General features: G+C 41.5%; 1 protein-coding gene across 2 annotated transcripts in view; it reads right to left on the bottom strand.

Annotated features, from left to right (window-relative positions):
• Positions 1 to 3,473: 3,473 nt before the first annotated feature.
• The window catches only part of IMPA2 (inositol monophosphatase 2), a 43,241-nt gene continuing 22,977 nt past the window's right edge, over positions 3,474 to 23,737 (bottom strand). Inside the window, exons 3-8 of one of the 2 annotated variants that reach the window (XM_039846197.1) lie at positions 22,953 to 23,057; positions 20,584 to 20,629; positions 18,465 to 18,573; positions 7,511 to 7,619; positions 6,602 to 6,753; positions 3,474 to 5,254 (exon numbers count right to left, since the gene is read on the bottom strand). In XM_039846197.1, coding sequence (XP_039702131.1) covers positions 5,139 to 5,254; positions 6,602 to 6,753; positions 7,511 to 7,619; positions 18,465 to 18,573; positions 20,584 to 20,629; positions 22,953 to 23,057 — 637 coding nt within the window. In that variant the 3' untranslated portion in view covers positions 3,474 to 5,138. The remainder of the gene's footprint in view (positions 5,255 to 6,601; positions 6,754 to 7,510; positions 7,620 to 18,464; positions 18,574 to 20,583; positions 20,630 to 22,952; positions 23,058 to 23,737) is intronic. The other variant, XM_039846206.1, reaches the window with a different exon arrangement.

Raw genomic sequence — 23,737 nt, 5'->3', positions numbered from 1 at the left:
TCCAAAACTTCCCCAGACCTACAACTAAACAACAATTAAGGAGTTTCCTTGGATTTGTAGGATATTGCAGGTCTTGGGCTCCAAATTTTCCTCTCATCACCTCTACCCTGTATAAGCTTACAAAGAACTCAATTTTGGAGCAAGATTTTATCCAACTAAAATTTGTTCTGCAACATGGGTAGGAAGAATCAAAATCATTAAAATGGCCATACTACCCAAAGCGATCTATAGATTCAATGCAATCTCTATCAAAATACCAATGGCATTTTTCAGAGAGCTACAGCAAACAATTCTAAAATTTATATGAAACCAGAAAACATCCTAAATAGCCATGGTTATCTTGAGAAAGAAGAACAAAGTTAGAGGTATCACATTACCTGATATCAAACTGAACTATAAGGCTACAGTAATCAAAACAGCATGGTACTGGCAAAAAAAAAAACAGTACCATGGATCAATGGAACAGAATAGAGAGCTCGGGAATAAATCCACACCTATACGCTCATTTAACAAATGACAAAGGGGGTAAGAATATACAATGGAGTAAAGACAGTCTCTTCAATAAATGGTGCTGGGAAAATTGGGCAGATACATAAAAAAAAAAAAAAACAAGACTGAACCACCTTCTTATACTATATACAAGAATAGACTCAAAATGGATTAAAGAAATATAAGACCTGAAACCATAAAAATTCTAGAAGAAAACATAGGCAGTAATCTCTCTAATACTGCTATTAGAAATTTCTTTTTGGATATATCTCCTTGGGCAAGGGAAACAAAAGAAAAAATAAACAAATGGGACTACATCGAACTAAAAAGTTTTTTTCACAGAAAGGAAACCATCAACAAAACGAAAAGAGAACCTACTGAATGAGAGAAGATATTCGCTTATAATCCATATCTAAAAGGTTAATATCCAAAATATATAAAGAATTCATACAACTCAGCAACAAAAAAGCAAACAATCCAATTAAAAAATGGGTAGAAGACCTGAATAGATATTGCTCCAAAGAGGAAATACGGACATATGAAAAGATGCTCAAGGTCGCTAATCATCAGAGAAATGCAACTAAAAACTACAATGAGATATTATCTCACACCTGTCAGAATGGCTATCATCAATAAATCAAAGAACAATAAGTTTCATAAACTATATAAATTTCTAACCAATGTACTGTATACTTAAAACTAATAATAAAATAAAGTGCTAAAAAATAAAAATAGAATCCCTTATGCTATATATTAATAAAATTCTTTTTACTTAAAAAAAAAAATTAGCCCTGCAACAAACTCCAGCCATAGGGCTCCCAAATTATACTAGACCTTTCACCTTATTTGTCCACGAGCGTGATAACCAGGCTCTAGGAGTTCTAACATAAGAGCACGGAGGAAAACACAGATGTTACTTACTGTAGCTCACAATCAGACCCAGTAGCCAGAGCACATCCAAACCATTTGAAAGCAGTAGCTGCAGCAGCTGACTTGGTAGAAGCCTCAGCTGAATTGCTATTAGAATATGACTTGTACTTATAAGTACCTCATGTTGTTGAGAGTCTATTAAACTCTGATCAGACTCTACATTTTTCAGCAAGTAAACTAACACCTTATGAGATCCTCCTTTCACCTGTAACCTGTCTTAAGCGCTGTAACTTGCTCAACCCTGCTGCTACCCTACTTTGTCTGATGATGGCAGAGACTGCCATAAATGTGTAGATATGACGTCACAGTTATTGACCCCTTGCACTGACTTACAGGACACGCCATTAGAAAACCCAGATTTGATAAGCTTCACTGATGGGTCCCATGCTAAGAGTGCAGAAGAGAAATATCAAGGAGGATATGTTTGCTGTAACAATTCAATATGAACTATTAGAAGAGGGAATGCTTCCCCAGTTTGCTCAACCAGAGAACTACACAGCCTCACTCACGCTTGTCAGCTATCCAGAGGAAAATCGGTAAACATTTATACCAATAGCAGATATGCCTTTGGGGTGGCCCATGACTTTGGTATGTTATAGAGACAGAGTACAGAGTAGACTGGAAACTCAATCAAAAATGGACTCCGAGTAAATGCTGCTCTCTGCCCATTCTGCTGCCTAATGGAATTGCAGTTATTAAAATTGAAGTTCATACAAGAAAAACAGAACCTGAGTATCCAGGAAATGTTCTAGAAGACTTTCATGCTGAATCAGCCAGCACTCAAATATGCAACTTGAATGAATTCCATAATATTGATGCTAGCCAAATTATTTATAATTTATATGAAAGACAAAATCAGGCACCTGAGGTGGAACAACAATGTTGGGACCAACAAGGGTGCAAATTTAATATTAAACTAGGACTCACTGAGGGCCTGATGGCCTCCTGGTTCTTCCTGAGTCCTTAAAAATGCCATTACTAAAAGCTCTACATTCTGTAATTCATCATGGTACAGATAAAAATGACCCAAATTATGAAGACAGATTGGTGGGGTGACTGTTCCAAGCTTGCAAAATTGGTTTATGACCAATGTCTGATTTTGTCAAACCCACAACCCTGGAAAGACCATTAATACTTTAGATGGGGCCTTCCCACCACCTACTAGGCCATCTGAACACTTACAAATGGATTTCTTTCAATTGCCTCCACAATGGGTTATCAATATGCTCTTGATATTGTTTATATGTTCTCAGGATGGACTGAAGCTCTCCTATGCAGAAAGGCTGATGCTTAAATCATGGCTAAGAAACTTTTAGAAAATGTATTTTCTTTATGGGGTAGCCCCAGAGAAATCTCAGTGACAGCGGAACTTGTTTTGCCAGACAAATAATTAAACAATTAAGGCGCTGCTGACACAATGGCATTACCACTGTCCTTATTGTCCTTAGTCATCTGGTAAAGTTGATCAAACAAATGGCAACTTAAAACTAAAACTAGCTAGATTAATGGAATCAACTGGACTGACCTGGCTGAAAGTTCTACCATTAATTTTTATGGCAATTAGATCAACACCTATGGAAAGCATAAATTACCACCTTACGAAATAGTAACAGGAAGACCTATGCCTTTGACGATAGAACCAGACATGTCTCCTGTACCCATAAATTCTGGTATGAGTCAATATTGTAAAGTTTTAATGCATTATGTAAAAATGTCTTTCCATCAGGTAAATGAAGCTTTCTCTGATCCTCCTACAGAAGGCTGAACCTTCCTCAATTTAGAACCTGGAGCGCGGGTCTTCTGGAAACCACATCTAAGAAAGACTGCCCTTGAATCTTGTTGGAAGGAACAATACCAGGTGCTCCTTCCTGCCCAGGTGGCAGCCACACATGAGGGACTTGGGTCCACAGCTCCCAGTTGAAAAGGGTTCCTCCAGACTCTTGAACTGCATACCAGCCAAAGATTTCAAGTGAGAATCAACCCAGGAGGTTCCTCCCCAGAAGCAGAAGATATCTTGGACAGCTCTTCTAAGATCACAGATCAAGATCTTCATCTCCAATATGAACCCTTTATTCCTTTTTCCTACTTGCTGTCTGCTTTTTCTCTCTATTAATGTATGGGAAGGCAACATCATAATTAGGATTTCACAAACAAGTTACTGTAGGAAACTTAACTGCTGGATTTGTTATGCTAAACCAAAAATGAAGAGAAACCACTTATTCACCCTGTAAGTGATTTCACTGGAATCCTGAATGCCACTGTATGCCTCAATTGTTTCGCAGGTCCCTTTTAAATGTTAAAATACTAAATTCACATATACCTGGTTCCTTGCCTCAGTTTAATCCAACCCTGGGATGGGAAAACAAGATCCACTGAATACGTATGCAAAAAACACTGTTAATACATGTATAAAAGAGCGGCCAGTGCATCAACCATTTGTAGGCTTGCTGTCAGGCCCATATATTTAGATGGTCTTTCAATATGTGATAATACAGTATTTGAGTCTTCACTGAATGATACTAACAGTGACCAGTGGGTCCATAAATGCTAATTCTTACAAAGGAGCCCTGTGTACACCTCCTGGCTGCACCTTTGTATGTGGAAGTTTTGGCAACAGCCTCTATAACTCATTGTCTTGACAGCTGGAGGCTGAAGGGACAATGTGCTCTTGTTGCATTTACTGTTCCATTGTCCCTTCATAATGCTTCAGAAACTCAACATTGGTCCACTCCCTTGAATTTATACTAGTGACCAAAAAGAAGTTTACCAGCAGATGCTAACCCCTCTGGATGGGCATCATTTGGACGGTCTCTTCTTCCTTGGCTTGGAGTTTGTACAAACGAATATGTGATCAGAAACTTATCCCTAACTCTGATAACCATTGCTGAGCCTACTGCTAAAGCCACAGCTGTACAACAAAAGTCCCTAGGCTTTCTTGCTAAGCTGGTTTTAGATAACAGAATTGCTTTAGATTACTTGTTGGCTGAACGAGGAGGAGTCTACCTGGATCAACACCTTTGGTACTGTGGATGCTCAAATATAAGAAATTAACAAACAAGCTACCTGGCTAAAACAGGTTGATACCTCATCAGACACATTCTCTGATTTCTTTGATACCACTGGTTTGGTTCATGGGGACCCTGGCTAAGGAGAATACTTCCATCTCTTGGTATTATTCTAATAGTCGTCATTAAGTCTTAAATGCATCTACAGCTGTTGATTTTGTGCATTGTTTGGGGAAACAGGTGACACACTTATGGAGGGAGAAGATAAGCAGAGTGCCATTATTTTGATTTATTACAGTCTGAAGAATCATGGGTGAGGGCCTGAGAACAAGTCCGCTTTATCAGCAGTTCTAAAGCATTATTAACCTGAGATTTGTATTCTGGAAAAAAAGTCGAGACTGAATTATCAGTATGTACATCATGAGATTTGGGTTTTGGCCCTGATAGAAGAAACTGTACTAACCTGAAAAAGGCTATGTGAGATTAAAGACAGAAACCAGCTAAATACCAAATCCCGGTGAAAGATGTGGATTTAACTAGAGCCACATACTTTAGCAGGACACCTCCCTTTGGGGTAGTTAGGAATGCAGGAGACACTTGACACGAGTGCAGGCTGCTCAAGGCAGCTTCCTCCCCAGGGCATTGGCAGCCGGCTTCAGCATTCCCAGAAAGAACCAGTCCTGCGGTTGCATTTCTCTTTTCCTCTGCTCCCTTTCACTTCTCATCATCCCGTTCATAGTTGATCGTTTGTAAGGCCTGAGCTATGAGCATCGCCATTTCTCGGGTGCCAGCAGCAACCACTCTGCAAGACATGAGGTCGAAAGGTCCACCTGAGGACAGAGAGGGAGGAAAGGCACCTGGGTTACTGGAGAGGCCGGAGCGGTCCCAGATAACTCAGCATGCGCATATTCCAAGGAACACAGCTCTAGAGCCATACTTGAGGCCAGACCAAACAGTGTGGTCTAGATGTGAGCCTGGTCAGAGAGAGGAGGGACTTTTCAGCATCCCCTCTGCCCAATAGGAGTGCACTGGAGGTGCCACAGACCAACACCGCCCTGGAAGCTGTGCTGGGAGAATGTACTATGAGGTCCAACATTCAGCACTAAAGATTGAAATGACTGGTTAGACCAGGACAGGGGAGATCAGTTCTCAATCTCTCCTCTGCATGGGTGGCACTGGAGACCCCACGAGTCAGTCTTTCTGACTGGCAGCCTGATGCAGCTTCTCTGGAGACCTGGCAGCTGGAGTGGACGATGAAGCCGTGTGTCCTTCTGGGGGGCAAGGACAGGACTAATGGCCTTGCTGAAGCCCTCCGTGCACACATGCATGCTTGCATGGTTAAATCCAGTGACAGACTCGTTTTCAATCTGAAACTGGCCTGCCCGGCCTTGGTACTACCTAAGGCTGATACCTCTTCACTTTGAATTTCCAGTGGCTCAATTAAGGCCTTTCAGAGGAAAAAGGAAAAAAGTAGAAATCAAATGACAAAAGACTCTTGTATATACCCTGTATTTAAAAGGGAGCTCCAGTGTTTCTGCTAACAAGCTTGGAACTAAAAAGCTACAAGAGAATGACTCAGAAAGGACTCGCTCAGCCTCTGAATGGGTGTTTCTAAACATTAGATGAGCTGTCTTCCTGCAGCTAAGTGGGCGTAACAGGGGCAGAGATGCTAAGGGGTTCTCCCCATAGGGTCGGTCACTGGGACTTGAGAACTTTGAAGCAGAAGGAACAGGTCATCTTTCGGATCCATTCTAAAACCTTTAGGGGCACCCGCGCTGTACACTGTGCCGACCCAACACTGAGCTACAGGGCCATGGGGCACCAGCCTCCTCTTCACTGGCTGTGGAACACCATGTTTACTCTGCCAGTCTCATGGGGTTGTGGGGCTGGGATGTGTGTGCTCAGAAAACTGTCAGGTGTGATAGACAGTGGCTGTGCTGTCCCTGTCCAGCCACTTACCCTGACCCTGGGGTCTATTTTCATGCCTAGAGGCATAGAGAAGGCAGGCAGGAAGGGTGGGAAACTGTTGGCCCACTGCTTTTCCCATGCCTTCGCCTGGTCTCTTATAAGTAGCAACTCGGAGGAAGTGGGGGAACATTCAGTCTGGAGGTGTTACTCTAGTCGCTACTGTCATAGCCCTGGGAACCAAGGGCGGGCCAAGGGTCAGAGGGGCTCACCTGAGGTATCCATCACAATGCCACCTGCTTCTCTGATGATGACAGTGGCGGCAGCCAGGTCCCAGCAGTGCAGGCCAAACTGGTAATAGGCGTCTGCAGCCCCCGAGGCCAAGTGGCAGAGTGCCAAGGTGGAGCTCCCAATTACTCGGACCCTGGAGGACAGGGAAGAGAACCATGCACGTGTGAGTGGCACTGTGCACAAGTTGGATTGCTCTTAGCGTGCACGCTGACTTCGTCCAAAGTTGCCCCTTCTGCTGGTCATTCCCAATCATTAAAAGTGAGCCACAGGGCTTCTACCAACAAGCTGTAGATTCAAAATCTGGAGTCCAGAACAGCACTGTCCAATAGAACTTTCTGCAATAATGGAAACACTCTGCACTGTGGAAGCTACTAACCACCTGTGGCTGCTGGGCACCTGAAATGTGGCTAGCACAACTAAAGAAGTCATTTTTTTAAACACTATTGAACTTTAACTTAAATTTAAATCACCTCATGTGGCTAGTAGCTATAGCACAGACCTAGAGGGAAGATGGGAGATGGAAAGGATTCTCACTCGGACATGGATTTATCTTCCTAAATGTTTACTGGAGTAAGGTCATTTAGGGAGGGCTCTAAGCACGAACAGCATTCGCTGTTTGAGTGGCGTGAGATCATTTCCTTGGCTTCTCAAAACTGCTCAGAAAGGAACAAAGCTCCCCTGTCTGATTTCTAACAGACTGGCTGCATGAGCTCCCATACTGGACGATGTGGCACCACGTGGCTTCCCTGGGCCTCAGCACGGGCTGCATGTGCTCTTGCTCTTATCACGGGGACCTTTTCCTCTTTCAGTCCTTGGGGAGTTTCTAGCAAGATTGTGTTTGGCACTTTCCCCCTTGGCTCCAGGGTGTTCCAGGAACTGAAGTGTCATACCCGTGAGCTTTGGCGTGGAGTAACCTCTCCATGTTGCTCAGGAACAATTTCAGAGTAGCAGGGTCACGTTTGGGACCGATTTCTGTCAGAACCAAGGCCTTTGAAAGATCTGCAATAGAAAGAGTGTCCCTTAAACAAAAAAATCAAGTCTTAGTTCTAACTGAATAGCTGGGGTTTTTCCCTGAAGCAAACTTCAAATACCAGCCTCTAATTCCTTCCAGAGGAATTATCTTTTGAGTGGTTTGCTATAAAGTTTTTTCTGATAGCTATGTTGAAAAGTAAGGACACAGTAAGAAAGAAAAAAAGAAATTCACACTCTTAGCTATTGCATCATTGTTACTTTAAAGCACTTTCTGATTTAGATTTCAGAGCGAACTGATTTTTCAGTTCTCTTTTTAGGAATAGTCAGCATGAAAAACTTGGAAGAGTTTGGTGTCTTATGAAAATTACCATCATTCAACATAAATACAAACAAAATGACTCCAAAGTGGGACTGCCCAATGTCTAAAGAAAAAAAAAAGCCCCATCAGATAAAAATGTCTTTAAAAATCTTTAACTGCTGCAATCACAATGACAGAAACAGCAACTCTGTTGAAAAAAGCAACTTTCAAGTCATGTCTCTAGAAAGTGCGGCATCATGAAGGCCGATGCTGTAGCTGTGTGGCCTCAGCACACAGTGGTAAGATGCTCGCACCAAGCCCACAGTTCTTGCGATGGGAGTGGTGAGCTGCCTGTGCCAGGAAGCCAGGCTGTGGGCATGGAGGGACGTGACTAGGTTCCCTTCCTGTGCCTGACTCACTGGTGGGGATCACAGTGACTTGTCCTTGCTTTGCCACATACCCAAACACAACCAAATCTAGTCTGTCAAGTCTTACCAGGCCTGTTGCTCAGGCACAAGCAGCCACACCAGGTGCGTTGAGATAACAGAACACTCCATGAAGTGGAGGGAGCACACACCCCACAAATTATTTCACTCAGTGGTCCCAATCCCACATCAACATCTGCAAAGTTATCTCTCACTGAAGGGCCAGATGACCGTGAGAAGGCAATTTCCTCTCAGACAGAATCTATACCCATTTCCCCACTTTCTTCTATCAGAGGCTCTCATTTTATACTTTAAACACTTTCTGAAAGTGACTTGGCTCCACATCGAAGCTACCTGCCTTCAGGAAGTATAAATTGTTCCTCCAGGCACATCTAGCACCAAACCTGAGATAATGCGCCTACGTCTTTGGTGTGGGTGCACTGGGCACTGCCCACAACAAGAAATGCAGGGGTCAGGTGGTTCCGGGGTCTCCATGGTCAGGACCCAGTTAACCCTGCCAGAGCTTACCTCCAAACCTTACCTTCCCTGGGCTACAAACTGAGATGGCATTTCTCTGGGAAAAATGACTTCTTTTGAAGAAAAAGACATCAACAGGGCCAGGCACAGTACACACTCAACACAGTTATTGAAGGAATGAATGCTTTCCCTCAAACACTGGGATTAAGGAAATACTAATGAGTCTTCTTGTTTGGGTTGGCTTGTTAAATTGCTAGTATTTTAAAATTTATGGAAAGAATTTTTGAGTTAAGTAGAATTTTGTTGGCTTACCTAAGAATCTAAACCCTATATACAACACTATTTTGCGGGGGAAATGAATTCTGAATTATAAATATTTAGTTAAAAACACTCTTTTGAATAACATATGGTAATTCGGGGAGTGCCCATTAAATGAAAATTGGGAAAAAAAATCGTGTGGTCTGCATGTTATATTCACTAGGGAAAACAAAGAAGCAGGATGGGTTGTTTCAGAGGTGGCCGTGGAAGAAAACAGAGTGAAGCAGCAGTGGCGTCTCTCCTCATCTTCTATCTAATTTCCTTACCTAACTTCGAATCTTACATACACCCACATGTGTATGTGAACATTGTATTTTTAAAAAGTTTTTCAGGTTATTCTGCTGCTTGCTCTTTTGATGTAACAATATACTGAGTACAGTTTTTACCACGGTTCCATACTCGTAAGAACTGAACACCATTCCACTCAGTGGAAGAACTGGTTTAACCAACCCCCTCAGAGGAACATCTTCAATTATTATTATAAACAATGCTATCTCTTTTCCTACATAGGTTTGTGCAGTCACGTTGATATATCTTCGGGATAAATAGAAATGGGATTTCTGAGTGAAAGAGTGTACATATTTTAGAATTTGATAATTATGGAAGGCATTGATGATTTCCCCCCAGAACCAGAAAGCTGGTCGGTCATTCAATGACCACAGGGAGACAAGCATCTACTTTTATTAAGGTTCATAAGATGTGACTACTCCTTCAAGCCAAGACCTTGCCCAGTCTGCCCTTATTAGAGGGAGGTGCTGGCTGTCATGTAAGTAGAGAGGAAAGTCCCCAGAGGGCCAGCTTAGACAAGGAGACACCCCCATATACAGGGCTGGTGCAGGAAGAGCAGGGATTTTCCAACTAACCGCCCTCAGGCTGTTTCATAAGGGAAATTAAGCCAAGTGTGGAAACAGCAATTGCTCACATTTACCAAGTCCTTACTCTCTTCCAGAACTTCCATGAATGCTGTTATTCTTCTATCACATTCATTATTTCACTGCCCTTGTTTCACAGATAGGGAGATCGAGCTTAGAGAAGTGACGCATGAGGTCATGTAGCCCTTAAGTGGTGAGGTCCAGACTTAAACTCAAGCTTATCTGGTGATTATGTGAAAGAAAGGGTTTTAAATTTATGAAAAGATATCTCCAGATCTGGTACCTTCCTCTTCCTAGCTGCATGTATCTATTCTTTCTCTTGCTAATATATTTTTTTCCCCAAATGAAATTAAGAAGTTAAAAGGAAGTCTGAATGCTGCCACCTACAGGCAAAATGCTTTCTGTTTTATTTTACCCCAGATAAGGAAAAATTAAAAATTACAACCCTTTCTACTTAATATCTTCTTATGATTATTTCTGGCTAGTTATCCACAATTACTATGATTTTTGCATTTCATTAACATTTATCCTATATTCATCGTAACATTTTAGTTTTAATCAAATGCTAATTTTTTAATTTAAATGGATGTGTGTATGGGGAATGGGGAGCTAATGGGTATAGAGATAAAAGTTTTGGAAATAGTGGTGATGGCTGCACACCACTATGAATGTAATTAATGCTACTAAATTATACACTTAAAATGGCTAAAATGGCAAATTTTGTTATATATATTAACACAATAAAAAAAAATCTAACAGATTTTAAAGTAAGGCATCTCTATATACTTTTAATAAACAGATTTTAGAGTGGAAAAAAAGTCTGTGATTTCCAACAGTCTGAAAACCCCTTTTCTTGTTGAGCGAAGTTAAAATACAGTATCAAAGAGTACTGTTATCTTAAGAGAAATGTTACAACTGAACGGCAAGAGAAGCAAGTCGTGTGTATGCACTGAAATATGTGTTCACAGAGAAAGAGGCGACTGTGCTTAGAAGTCTGAAAATATTCCCTTTGGGCACCAGCTGGTTTTGCTGAAGGCTCCCTCCCAGTGACAATGCTTCCACAAGTATTTTTACACACATGTCCTAATTCTTTCAGACTTCTTATAGACCAATAAGAACTATTCATATGAAAATAAAAGTTAACTTTATTTAAATTAGAAACGTAAGTACTAAGAACAAAGATTGGTGATTGGGGGCGGGGAGAGGGGGAGCGGAGGAGAGAGGGCTTCATGGGTATACAGTTTACATTGGAGAGTGCAAATATGCAGCCTTGTGAATCTTATAACTGCTATGGAATTGGTCAGTTTTACATTATTTGACATTCACTTCAATAAATTATTTTTGAAAAAGAAACATGTAATTTGGAAAAAAAGTATTGTTTAGAATCCTGAAAATGACAGAATTGGACATCTATGTAACAACTACATAGATTTTAATCTCTCCAAACCCCCTGGTAAAAACAGACAGAACTAGGAGAGCAACAAACAAAACTACAGACATCATAGATTAAAAAAAACTACACTGTCTACACTGCCATGGCACCCTGAACAAGCCAGAATGTCTGATCTCGGAAGCTAAGCAGGGTCGGGCCTAGTTAGTACTTGGATGGGAGACCACCTAGGAATAGCAGGTGCTATAGGCTTAAAAAAAAAACAAACCAAAACTATACCGACAATGCGTATCTAAACCCCAAAACACAATGGGTGGAGCAAACTTCCAACACCTACCAGACCATATGGCATTATGGCATCAGAGGGAAGAGAGAAGCATGGAGCATCTACTGGACCTGAGAACAGGAGAACCTCAAAATCACCAACGGCCACTCAACTGGAAACCAGTTTGGGCCAATGTGAGAGGAGCTCTGCACACATGAATTCATAGGTCCCTGGTATTGGGTGTGGGGTAAGGTCTGAAGGTAGGAAGCTGGTCAGCCCTGTGACCTCTTGTGAGGGACTTACCAGAGACTCTTAGGGCAGGTCCCAGAACTTGATAGATATGTATGGGAGTGAATTCCAAACTCACTAGACAGAAGTAATAGGGGCAAAGGAAAAAGAAGGTCCAGATAACAGTGAATGAAGTGAACAGAGCAAAACCAACCAAACAAACAAAAAACTAAGGATAAGGCCAATTTTTTGAACACGTCACAAAAACAGAAGAGGGAGCTCTAGAGCTGTGAAACTATGAAAACTGTCCACTACCACTACACTCACCAACCTTACTGACTCCAAAGTTCAGTAATACAGATTTCTAGTAGAAATAAGTAAAAGAAAAGAATCATGGTTGAATCTCACACACAATTATCATAAAGAAAAAGAACCAGGAGCAGAATAACATCTCTCCAGTCAATCAAAGAATGCCAGAAAGATCTGTCCACAAAACAGAAGTAACTTTATGTAAAAGAAACAAAGAATACATAAAAAAACAGTGTTATTCAAAAGTAGAGGGGCAGAACTTAGGGAAGAATCAGAAAAGAAAACATTTCAGACAAGAAGATTAAATTAAAGGAATACAGAACAAATAAACAATACATCATGCTTTACAAGAAATGGAGATAAAAAAAGGGATTTTTAAAAATTAAAAAAAAAATTGGTGGAAAAAGTGAAAAGTATTCAAAAGAAAGTGAGATATAGACAAGGTGAGCAGAGAAGACCCAACATACATATAATAAGAGACCCAGAAGACAAAACAAAACAAACAAAGCAACAGAATTTGAAAATAAATACTAAAAACTATAATTCAGGAAAACTTCTGAATTTTTTTTAAAAAGGACTTGAAATTACATATTGAAAGGGCATACCACATATCTAGGAAAACTTACTCAGAAGAAACAACGCTTTGTTAAAATTACTGTACTCTAAAGAAAAAATTTCTTTGGGCATTCAAGCAAAAATATTAAAGTCCCTTTTCAGGGGGGAAAAAAACTGTTTTCTGACTTCAATAATGTGCTTATGCTGGAAGATAACGCAGACAATTTGTGACATTTAACACCAGAAAATGTGAGCCATGTGTTTTACTACCAGAAAAACGGCTTTTCAAGTATAAAGGCCACCGATAAACTTAGGGACACGTAAGGAACTCAAGGAATATTGTTCCCATGAGCTCTTCCTGAGACATCAACTGGAGTAGTGCTCAAAGTGTGGTCCCTGAGCTTCTTTTAGGAATCTGTGAAGTTAAAACAAATTTCATAACAATATTAAGACATTATTTGCCTTTCTACCATGTTAACATTTGTTCGATGTATAGACAGCAAGGCAAGGTCTCACCTGTTCTAGAAGTGATTGCTATATATACTGGGGGGAAAATGTCAGTTTTACTTAAGAATGATAAATCTATAAAAATTATTAATTGTACTAAATCTTGAACTCTAAGTATATATGTCTTTTGAATATTCTGTGTGATGAGATGGAAAGTACAGATAGAGAGCTTAGATATAGTTATTCAGAGCTGTGTATTTGGAAGGTAGTTTTTTGAAAATGAAAGAAGGGAGCCCATCACTTGAATTGCCAAGGTTGCCACTGATCAAATTCAAGCTTTTAAGTGGAAATTAGAATTTGGGAAGACTTCTTTCCATCATTGTAAGATTGACACCTTCCCAACACCTAAAGATTTCTCATGAGAAGAGTGGTGATACTAATGAATATGACTTTTTAAATATCTTTAAATACATTAACATTTGGAAAAGCTGAAAATCTCAGGGAATCCATATTTTCCAGTGCATGATGAACAAAAAAGATCATTCGAAGTAGGAGATGGCCCAATGGATTTCAATGTAACTGAGTACAAAAAAAATTCACTGATATGTTATTAGATTTGATATGAGACTAACCTTTAAGAAACCACTACTTCTTGAGTTTTGTTGTAGCATCAAAAATGAATATCATGAATTATCTGAAAAGTCTATTAAAATATTCCTCACGTGCCCCTTTTCAAATTATCTGTTTAAGGGCAATATACAAAAACAGACTGAATATAGAAGCAGATAAGAGAATCTAGTTATCTTCTACTAAGCCAGACATTAAAGAGGTTTGGAAAAGATGTAAAACAATGCCACTCCTCACAAAATTTTTTTGTTTTGGAAAATATGGTATTTTCCATAAAAATATATCATTTTTGTTAACACGTAATGAGTTCTTTATTTTTAAAGATAAATTAATAAGTATTTTTAAAATCTGTTCAAATTTCTAATATATAAATATAGATATAAGTTATTTAACTGGAAGCTCTTTAGGAGTTTTTAATAATTTTTTTCGGGCATATAAATGAGTTAGTTCTAAAATCAAAAAGTGTGAGAAATGCTGCACTAGTGAATGAGCTTCACACAAACAAAATGGCTGGTGAAACAGCAATGTGAAGGACGAGTGTTGGGTATTAAATCTACATTTATCTATGGAACCAAGACTAAATATTAATAATATTTTTAGGGTAAAAGCATGTCATGGCTGGCTGGTTGCTCTGCCACTGCATCTACAGCACAACCATCTGAAACTGGAAAGATAATGTGGAGAGGATGTGACAAGTAGAATATGCTCACCAACTGTGTTGTAGCTACCGAGAATAAAAGGATATAATTTTTAAATGATATACTGGGAGTATATGAAGAGTGGGGAGTGGGGTGAAGAGGTTACAAGCTAAGTTTAGTATTACCGATAACACAGAATCATAGACAATAACCCAAAAGAAAGAGGACTAGGGACATATCAAATTTTTAATACAAAGAAAATTATTAGAATAAAAATGTAAACCTTTCTAAATACCAAAAATTATACTGAAACAGAGAATAAAAGCAAACAAAACAGCTACTTATTTTAAAAAAACACACCAAAATAATTTGAAATAGTTGAAAAATAATTTGAATAGTTGAAAAATAAACTATTATGTTTTTTAAGGGTTACTTATAGGGTAAAAAGGACAAGGAAGGATAGAAACTAAACTGCTTTGAATGCACTTTGTTTTATAGATTTGACTTTGAAACGACATACTTGTTTTTTTACATAATTACAAAATAAAATCAATTTTAAAAAAGTAATCCTTCTAAGTTAAATTAAAACAAATGGATCTAAGTGATTAGCCTCAGTTGGTAGCATAACCAAAGGGAACAAAAAAACCACTACAGAGACTATCACAGCAATGTGACCCCAGACCCTAGTCGGATATTCATGAAGGACAAAAATTCCCAAAAGACAAAACAAAACATTACCAAAAAATCCTACAAACCACTTTCAGTAATCACTTGTTGATAGTAGGACTAGTATTGTTATTCTGAAACTGATATGTGTGTGTTGTGTGACAACGTGAACAAGGATTGCATGACGTTATTAAATTTATCATTCCTAGTGTCACTGTGCACTGAGGTTTTCAACATGGGGCAGAGGAGACATACATAGAAGAGTTAAGTAGACAAACTTATAGTCATGAATTTGAATGGAGAACACCAGTATGAACTCATGATGAATTTCATATTTTAAAACAACTCATTTCTTAGCTCCATCCACTGAAAAGGCCTAGTAACAAAGACGGATCCAGGAGCCACAAGGACCCCTAAAACCCAGATGTGACCTTGAAAGGCCATTTTCCACAAGATAAGACGTGAAAATTTGAACACTGACTGGATCCTTAATGATTTTAGAATGACTGTTAATTTTTGGAGGGGTGTGATATTGGTATTGTGATTATGTTTTTCAAAGAATTATCTGTATGTTTTGGAGATCCATACTGAAATACTGGCTAGAAGGCTAGAAATGGTATCCTATCTGGGATTTGTATCGGGGAGTTGTTTGGGGTGCTGAGTGTGAGGTGGAGGTGTGGATGAAGGACTGGCCAAGAGTTGGCAATATTGGAGCTAGTGATGGGTCATGTGGGTGTACTGTATTTTTTTTTTTTTGTCTGCTTTATACATGCTTGAAATTTTGCCTGGTAGAATTTGAAGAAAAGGCGACTAATGAAATTCTGGCCTCATCTAATCCTTTACCCCTATACAGTGTGAGTGAGTGAGTGAGTGAGAGTGAGTGTGAATGAGAGAGATAGAGAGTGTGAGAGTGTGAGTGTGAGTGTGTGTGTGTAAGACATTCCAGAAGGGTATAATAGGAATCAGAAAAGAGAAGGAAAAGAAAGCACGAAGACAAAGATTAATGGTGGTTATTTTAATGGTTGTTTCCTCCAGAAATGCCTCTTGATTTTAACAATGGGCTGTAATTGATTTTGTACAAAGACTCCAGTTTCTTCTTTGACAACAACTCTCATTTTGGGTACTATGTGCCAGGGACTTTGCTGAGTGATTTCCCTATTTAATTTTATTTAACTTTCAAAGTTATCATTGTCATCCCACTTTACAAATGAGGACTGAGATTCGGAGAGGTTAACTGACAAATCTCAGCCTTAGAAGGTGGCAGAATCAGGATCTGAAATGATACCTAAAGATTGTGCTGCTAAAGAATATGCTCCATCACCCCTCATCAAGATCTATCACCCATCAAATAGAAAAAGAACCCAGGGTGAAAACACCACACTGGACTTTATAAGTCAGAATTTTTTTTAAAAAAAAATTACAAAAGAGCTTTGGGACATGAGCAATTTCAAGAGAAGTATGAACCACAACTGTGTTGACAAAGGGGGTTTATGACAGTGTTTGAGCGATTAACACTCCAGGACAGGAGGGCCTACAAAGATAGGCCAAATGCAGTGGTGACCCAAAGTCCCTGCCTACATGGGTGGGATGAGCCAGTGCTGGGCGAGGAGTCTGAGAGCCCTACCGAGGATGTGAAGTTCTAAGGCATGACAGAGCAAAGCAGGCAGCCAACCAGGAAGCTGAGAGTGTATGAATAGAGTTGAATGTTATAATCAAATGAAATATAGAGCAAAGTTCACATAAGCGTGTTTAATAACATGCTTCTTCACTACTGAGTTACACAATTCAGCTTGAGTGGTTGCCTCTTGGCATGTGTAGCTGTAATTAACACTTTTTACATAGCCAAACAAAACATTTCTGGGAGAGAGAGAAATTGGGGCAGGGAGGGGACTCAGAATCAGTAACTGGTTAGTACGTCCTGCTGTTCCCACTCCTGTCTGGTGACCGTCCCCTCACCCTGGCTGTGCTCGTGACTCTCATGGCCTCTAAGGGAGCTTCCTCAATCTCCAGTGGGCGGTCCTGTCCCACCGACCTGTCCTTCACATAACAGCAGGTCACCTCTCTGAAAGGCTGTTCATGGGGTCATGGCACTGCAAGGAAGAGTCTGTGCCAGAGCAAAAACCTCCTGCTGTACCCAGATCAGCATCTTTGGTGTTGTAGAAACTCAAATATAAGAAATTAACAATTAAAGCAGGACTCCTGGATGACCCTGCTCTCACTGGATCATTGCGGATCACAGGTGGAGAGTCTGACTTCCTCACTAGATGAGAGGCAGTTGGATAGCGGGGCATACTTTAGTCCTCTCATTGTCCCTGAGGCCATCTAGGTACACAGGTGTCACCCAGGGAGAAAGAAAAGGCAGAATAAACAGAGACAATGGAGAAGGGGCACTAGGGAATACATTTTTTAAGTGAGGAGAGAGGAGAGGTATAAGGAAGGTAGGGGGGCTCAGAGGACAAGTGCTGACACCACAGACGGAAGCCATGATGGGTAAATGAAATAACAGGGGTAGGGGGTGCGGGAGAGTATCTCATGATGTTCCGCTATAGGAACATGCAAGTGAGAATTATGCTTTCTACCTTTTCAGACCCAAACTTGGATGTTACAGACCTTTTAAAGGCTCCTAATACCTCCTCCTAGTCTGGGGTGCTTCTCTTGAATTTTGTCTTGCAATTTCCTCTACAGTATCTGTCCCACAAGGCGATAAAATATCACCAGTTAATCAGTGTGACGGAAAGGCCAAAAAGAGTCAGTGAAAACACCTACATCGGCTATTGTTATTGATATATAGTTATATGCAGATTAAGTATAACGCAGTCCCTTTATAAAAGCTACTGGATGCCCCTGAGGTTCTGCTTTAGGAATCACAATGACAACAGAACATCTGCGGTGCCTGAAAACATCGCTTACTGAACAATTTCTCACAGAAACTGAAGTCAGCTGCAGTTAGTCCACGTCCAGGAAACCAGACTTCACCAGGGTGATATCACCCAGGTGACATCAGGATGCCTGACACCACTTGGACACACTGAGGGCCAGAGCATGCTTCTGACTCTGCCCTTGGCTTTGGACTGCTAGAGACCAAATCATAACTAGTGACTGGATTTCTTTTAGCGTTCAAGATGAAAGAAAGATGTGAGTGCAAAATAGAATGGGACTATTTAAAGCTCCTGGCCACATTTGCAAAAACATTAAGATACAGAACGGGCTCAACTTCCAGCTCATCAGGGACACGGTGTCCCTAAAAGGAGGCTGACTCTCAGCAGGAGATTTCCCCCATGAAAGGGTGACTTTTGGCATTTTCCATTCACATTTTTCCATCTGAAGTGAACGGAACTAAGCCGCATGAAGCCCCACCTGTCTCCCCGGAGACCTGGAGCCGCTGGCCGTTGCAGAAGGCACCCCGGCCTCTCTGGCCGGTGTACAGCCGCTCCTCTGTGCAGTGGTAAATCACTCCAAATTCAAGCTGTGGGGAGCAGAGGCAGAACAGAAAACAAATGCCGTTCACTTACTGGACACAAAAAATAACAATAATTCAAAGGTGGAGGTGTTCTAAGCGTTCTGACTAATGCAAAGACAATGTGATACACAATATCTTTCAAAAGGGAATTTAAAAAATCAGCATCTAGATTTAAAATTAGACCTGGATATAAAAGCAAACTTTTAAAAAAATAATTGTATTTAAAAATATATGAAAACTAATAAAATTATATTAAAAATTAACATCACAATCAAGCATTAGTAACTGAAAATTATTGAAAAAGCTTAATTCTTTAGACACTTTTTTTTTCCTTGGGAGGAAAAAAGGCTACTTATGATTCTAATCAAACTCCACAAAAACCCCTCAAAATGCTGCCAGCTAGCAAGTTCATTGGTTGGGTCTGGTGTTTGTGACTGTACACTGGTGGCCTGGCCGTGTAGTGGACGACACCCGATCAAGGGGAGGTCGTCCCACTTCTTGCTTCATGCCAGCAAAGGCCTCAGGGCCGCCTGCTCACCCCAGGGGCACAGGCCGCCCACCACCTGGTTCTAGGACTGACCTGGATTTTGGAAGCCCTTTAAAGCCAGGGGTACACGAGGGAGAATGGTTAAGTTTTCTGGAAGGCTATAGGCCCTCCGTGAGTGCCGACTGAACGGTCCTCCTCAAAAATAAACCCTATTCCTGCAGCGTGGGGAGTCCCTTCCACTGTGGTCGAGCTTAGCCCCGGCTGGCCAAGACTTTGCTGAGGCATTTAGCCTGCATCTCTCTTCATTTTCCAGAGAGAGGAATACTTGGCTGACCCCCAGACCAAGCATACTTGCTGCTGTTAACCCCGAATAGTGAGAAGTCAGTAGAGGAAAGGCACAAAAACACATGGGTGTCAGGTAGCATTTTTTTCACACTCCTCTCTTCTTTTTATTGTTCCTTATTGGGAGGCTGTGGTCCAAGGCCTCTTCAATGATTTATGACAGCGTGGCTCCTGGTCAGTGCTCGCCTGCTCAGGGATGAGCCCCCTTTGGTGAATCACATTTGTCTTCCTGGAGCTGCCCTTGGGTTCTGTGATTCAGTTGACAGTTATAGATGCAGTTTTCATTCTTCACACATCAGTAATTTTGAGAGGTTTTTGTGAAGTTTGGTTAGAATCACAAGTAGCCTTTTTTCCTCCCAAGGGAAAAAAAAAAAGTCTTTCTAAAGAATTAAGCTCAACCCCCTACTCAATTTAATGACAACATTTAGCAGAGAAATAACTCTTTATCCAAATTTCAATATTAAAATTCTTGCTTATCTTCATTTTAAGTACTTTTATACAATTTCCATGCTAGGTATCTATGCCAACACTGAGGATTACGATGAAAAATGGTATGCTAAAGGAGGACTGCTTTGGAAAGGCACTGAACCTCCGGTCTTATTTAACTATAACCATAGTTACTACAAGGAAATTAAGGCTTTTCTAAGTGCTATTGCTTATACTGATTAAAAAAGTTTAAGTCTCGATCTCATGCCTTTGTTGTAGGCCTTCTGATGTTGCTTAGGTCCAAGGTTCTATGGGAATCCTGAAACAGCCATGTTCTCACACTAACAGCTAGAGGAAGATGAAGAAGACTTAATAGAATATTGGGATTAAAAATGTCCTCTAAAAATAGTTCTTTCTATGTGTGACTAGATCACACGCCCCAGAGGTCAGATGGAGACTAACTTGGACAATCTGCGCAGAACTTCCCCCTTCCATAGTCGTGTCACAAAAAGACCAGAGTGGAAACAGGGGCCAGCCCCAAGCCTACACACCCAAAACCGGTTTGAATTTGTTTACTTTCTCAGATTTGAAAAACGCATACTTGAATTTACTAGTCATGATTAAGGCACATGACAAAGAGAGAAAAACAGGAGTGCAGAGGTTGAAACCGCAAAGCACGATGACTAAACGAAACCTGAACTGGAGCCCTGGGGACCCAAGGGGCTTGGGGCCCCAACTCAGGGGCCCCGCCCACCATGTACCTCTTGGTTCACAGCAAATCCAATGCTTACTGCCACAGTTGGAAATCTGCAAAAGAAAACAGAATGGTTTACCCTCTAAAACATAAATGGCCTCGTGCAAACCAATATGCAAACTCTTAGGAGCCTCTGTGTGGCTGTGTAGCATCGTCACTCGGGGCACAGAAGGACTTTTCTATAGTGTGGGTGAATTTGTTTTTTAAAAAACGACTTCCCACAATTTCACTAACTCTTTCCAAGACAGACAGGCTTAGCTGACCATGTTGTAAGATGGCTGATCTTGAAAGAAAGCAGTATTCTGAAAGTCACGTTAAGATTGATTTAGTTCAACAATGGCCAAGTAACCAACTGAGAAGGATTGTAATAATCAGCTTTCTGGTTCTCAGAGACCAAAAGGGGACAACTGAGACCTCTAAAAAGGACAGACCCATGTCCCAGGCAGGGTGAAGAAGGGTCCCTAGGAGGTGACATCACAGATGCCAGGCCACATCCTCCACCCAAAGACTGGGTCTGGGCGACAACAACATCCCTCCTTACCTGGTCTCCAGCGTGAGCACCCAAGCTGCCAACAGCAGGCGTGGGCCACAGCAGTTGAAGGCCAGCTGTGACGCCGCTGTTTGCCGGTAGTTTTATTTTTTAATTTTGTTGTTGTTGCTCTGCATCTTAGAAATAATCTCTCCTTTATGTGAAGACCACTTAACAAGTAGGAACAAGGAAAAGCTGAGTACTGCTAAACTATAGGAAAACTATGAAATCAGTCGTACATGGATCTGAACCCTGACAGCCAAGGTGGCAGCTGTGTGGCGCTGTTGTCATTGGTGGCTGGCTCACTGAGCAAGCGTCCTATATGCCAAGCTCGGCTTCAGTCCCCAGTTCCAACTCTCAGAAGAGTTTTCTTCCACTTGCTTTAGTCCCAACACTGCCACTGTTGGACTTAAGGATGAATAGTTCTCATCTGAGCTGGAGAAGCCGAAGGCTTCCGGATGTCTTTAGACCTTGAGAATGGCTGCAGCTGTGGCCCTTGACTATGTTCTGGAACTGTAAGGGTCAGCACCACAGGCGGTGGTTTTCTCCAAGTAGTCTCTCTGGCCCACATTCCCCTTGGCCCTGGGGCCACCAGGGCCCATGAAACACCCTCAGGTGGACACGTGGCCTTTACCATGGGGCTCAGTGCCCCCTGTACCCATTACCAGCACACTAGAAGGGCGAGTGAGACAGAAATAACAGGTGCTCCACTCAGCAAACACACCTGAGAGAGGAGACCTGTGATTCCTCATGAACTCCCCACGGGGGTGTCAAGCTTTAAATTATAGTCTGGTGACACTGTTGCTGTTACTCACTGGATAGTACTATGCAATTGCCTCAAAAAGGTTTGACTTACCTATATCGGTATGACTTAATTCTTAACATAATCCATGTGATTAACGTGTTACATCAGAATCGCCTTCCATATCTACATATAAACATACCATTTGAGGCAACACATAGAGGACAGCATCAAGAGTGAGGACCCTGTCACCTGTACTTACACTTTCTCACTTTAAGTAAGGAAATGAAGCATTTCCTCATCATCTATGGCAGGGGCTCTCAAAATGTGGTCTAGGAATGCAGATCCACGAGCTACCTCAATACACTGAAAGGGGACCCGGGGACTGGCCAGGAACCTGTGCCAACCAGCAACCTGGTGATTCTAAGCGTGTTCCCATCAGAGAACCACCCTCAGTGGAAACCACTTTCAGTGCCCATAGTTCCAGACAAGTGGGTATAGTTCCAATGCCTTCCCCACTGGTCAGAGCTTCTGGGGCCACGCCCACATCACCTCCCCAGGCTCTGCGGCTCATTTCCCTTCCCCTCCTGCCTATGGCCCATCTGACCTCCCTACAACCTACTGTTTTTTGGCTGTCGTTAGCCCAGTCAGATTAGGCCTGGACAGCTTCTAGTGGGTTCCTCTTCCTGTCTCATGGTGATATGAGGTTTGCTCCCACCTCTGAAGGTGGCCCTGGAACATCCTTCACATGCCCCTGTCTATACCCATACTCTGGCAGCTGCTGGGCTGCACTCACTTACTTTTTAACGTTGCTTGCTTCTCCAGCGATCCTTCTTAATTCAACCCAACATTTTAAACATAACAAACACAATGGTTTTTAAACAAGGGAAGATTTCCTACATGCTCTCAGAGTCTTTCACAAATGGAAAACCTATTTTAAAAATATCAAGATTTGATCACCTTTTTAAAGAGACTATAAACCTACTAGAGCTTTACTTATACACGCTTACCTCCAAAAATGCTACTTTGGAAAAGACAAAATCTTAGAGGACAGTTTAGGCATTAGAATGAAGTGATGCGTGCTTATGGAGTTACCAATGCTCACCTATGCACAAAGTTGCAGGTGCCGTCAATGGGATCGACAATCCAAGTGGGGCTGGGGGTGAGCACGCACTTGGCCCCAGCAGCCGCAGCCTCTTCTGCAATGAACCTGTGGTGGGCAGGAGCTCAGCCTGAGAAAATGTACCAAGAACTCAAGACAAAGTGCTTCAAACTGCTTCTGGTCCCATCAAAGACAAAGCAGACACAGTAAAGAGATTTCATTATGGTTTCTTCGGGTCAAACAGAGACAGAGTCTATAATAGGCCATCTGTGTTTCCATCTGTCTGCTGGTCGACTTGGTAGAATTTAGAAAACGCAGTGATACCTCAATGTAGGAGTTTTGGAACACAATACAAGAAATACAAGAATGAAAAACCCTGGGAAGCAGATCTTATAAAGCAATGTTTAACTCTGAACTTCAGTCTGGAGGCAAGATGGTCCAGGACACACTAGAAGGAAGAGCATGAGGAACAATGGCTTAAGCTCAGATTCTCCTGCCAGTAGTGCTATAGCCTGAGGCAGATGGCTTCCCTGGACCAGGGACGTTAAATGTCACCTACAGCTTACACCTCCCAGGTATGTTCTCAGCCTGATCTGTTCTGAACTGCAGACAAGGTAACAATTGCATCTGTGCCCACTTGCCCCCACCATACGGGATAGTGGGAGCTGGCAATTCTCCACAGAGGCCTTATCCGCTTTGGCCTCTAGCCCAGGAACTTGGGGTGGGCAGCCCCACAAGGAACTCCTGCCGCCTAGGGACCTGAGGGAAAGGAGAAAGTGGGAGGAGAG

This window comes from Pteropus medius, unplaced genomic scaffold (genome assembly GCF_902729225.1).
Source record: "Pteropus medius unplaced genomic scaffold, Ma_sr-lr_union100, whole genome shotgun sequence".
NCBI lineage: Eukaryota > Metazoa > Chordata > Mammalia > Chiroptera > Pteropodidae > Pteropus > Pteropus medius.
Note: the sequence above shows the minus strand (reverse complement) of the source record. Positions and strands in the feature narration are given on the sequence as shown.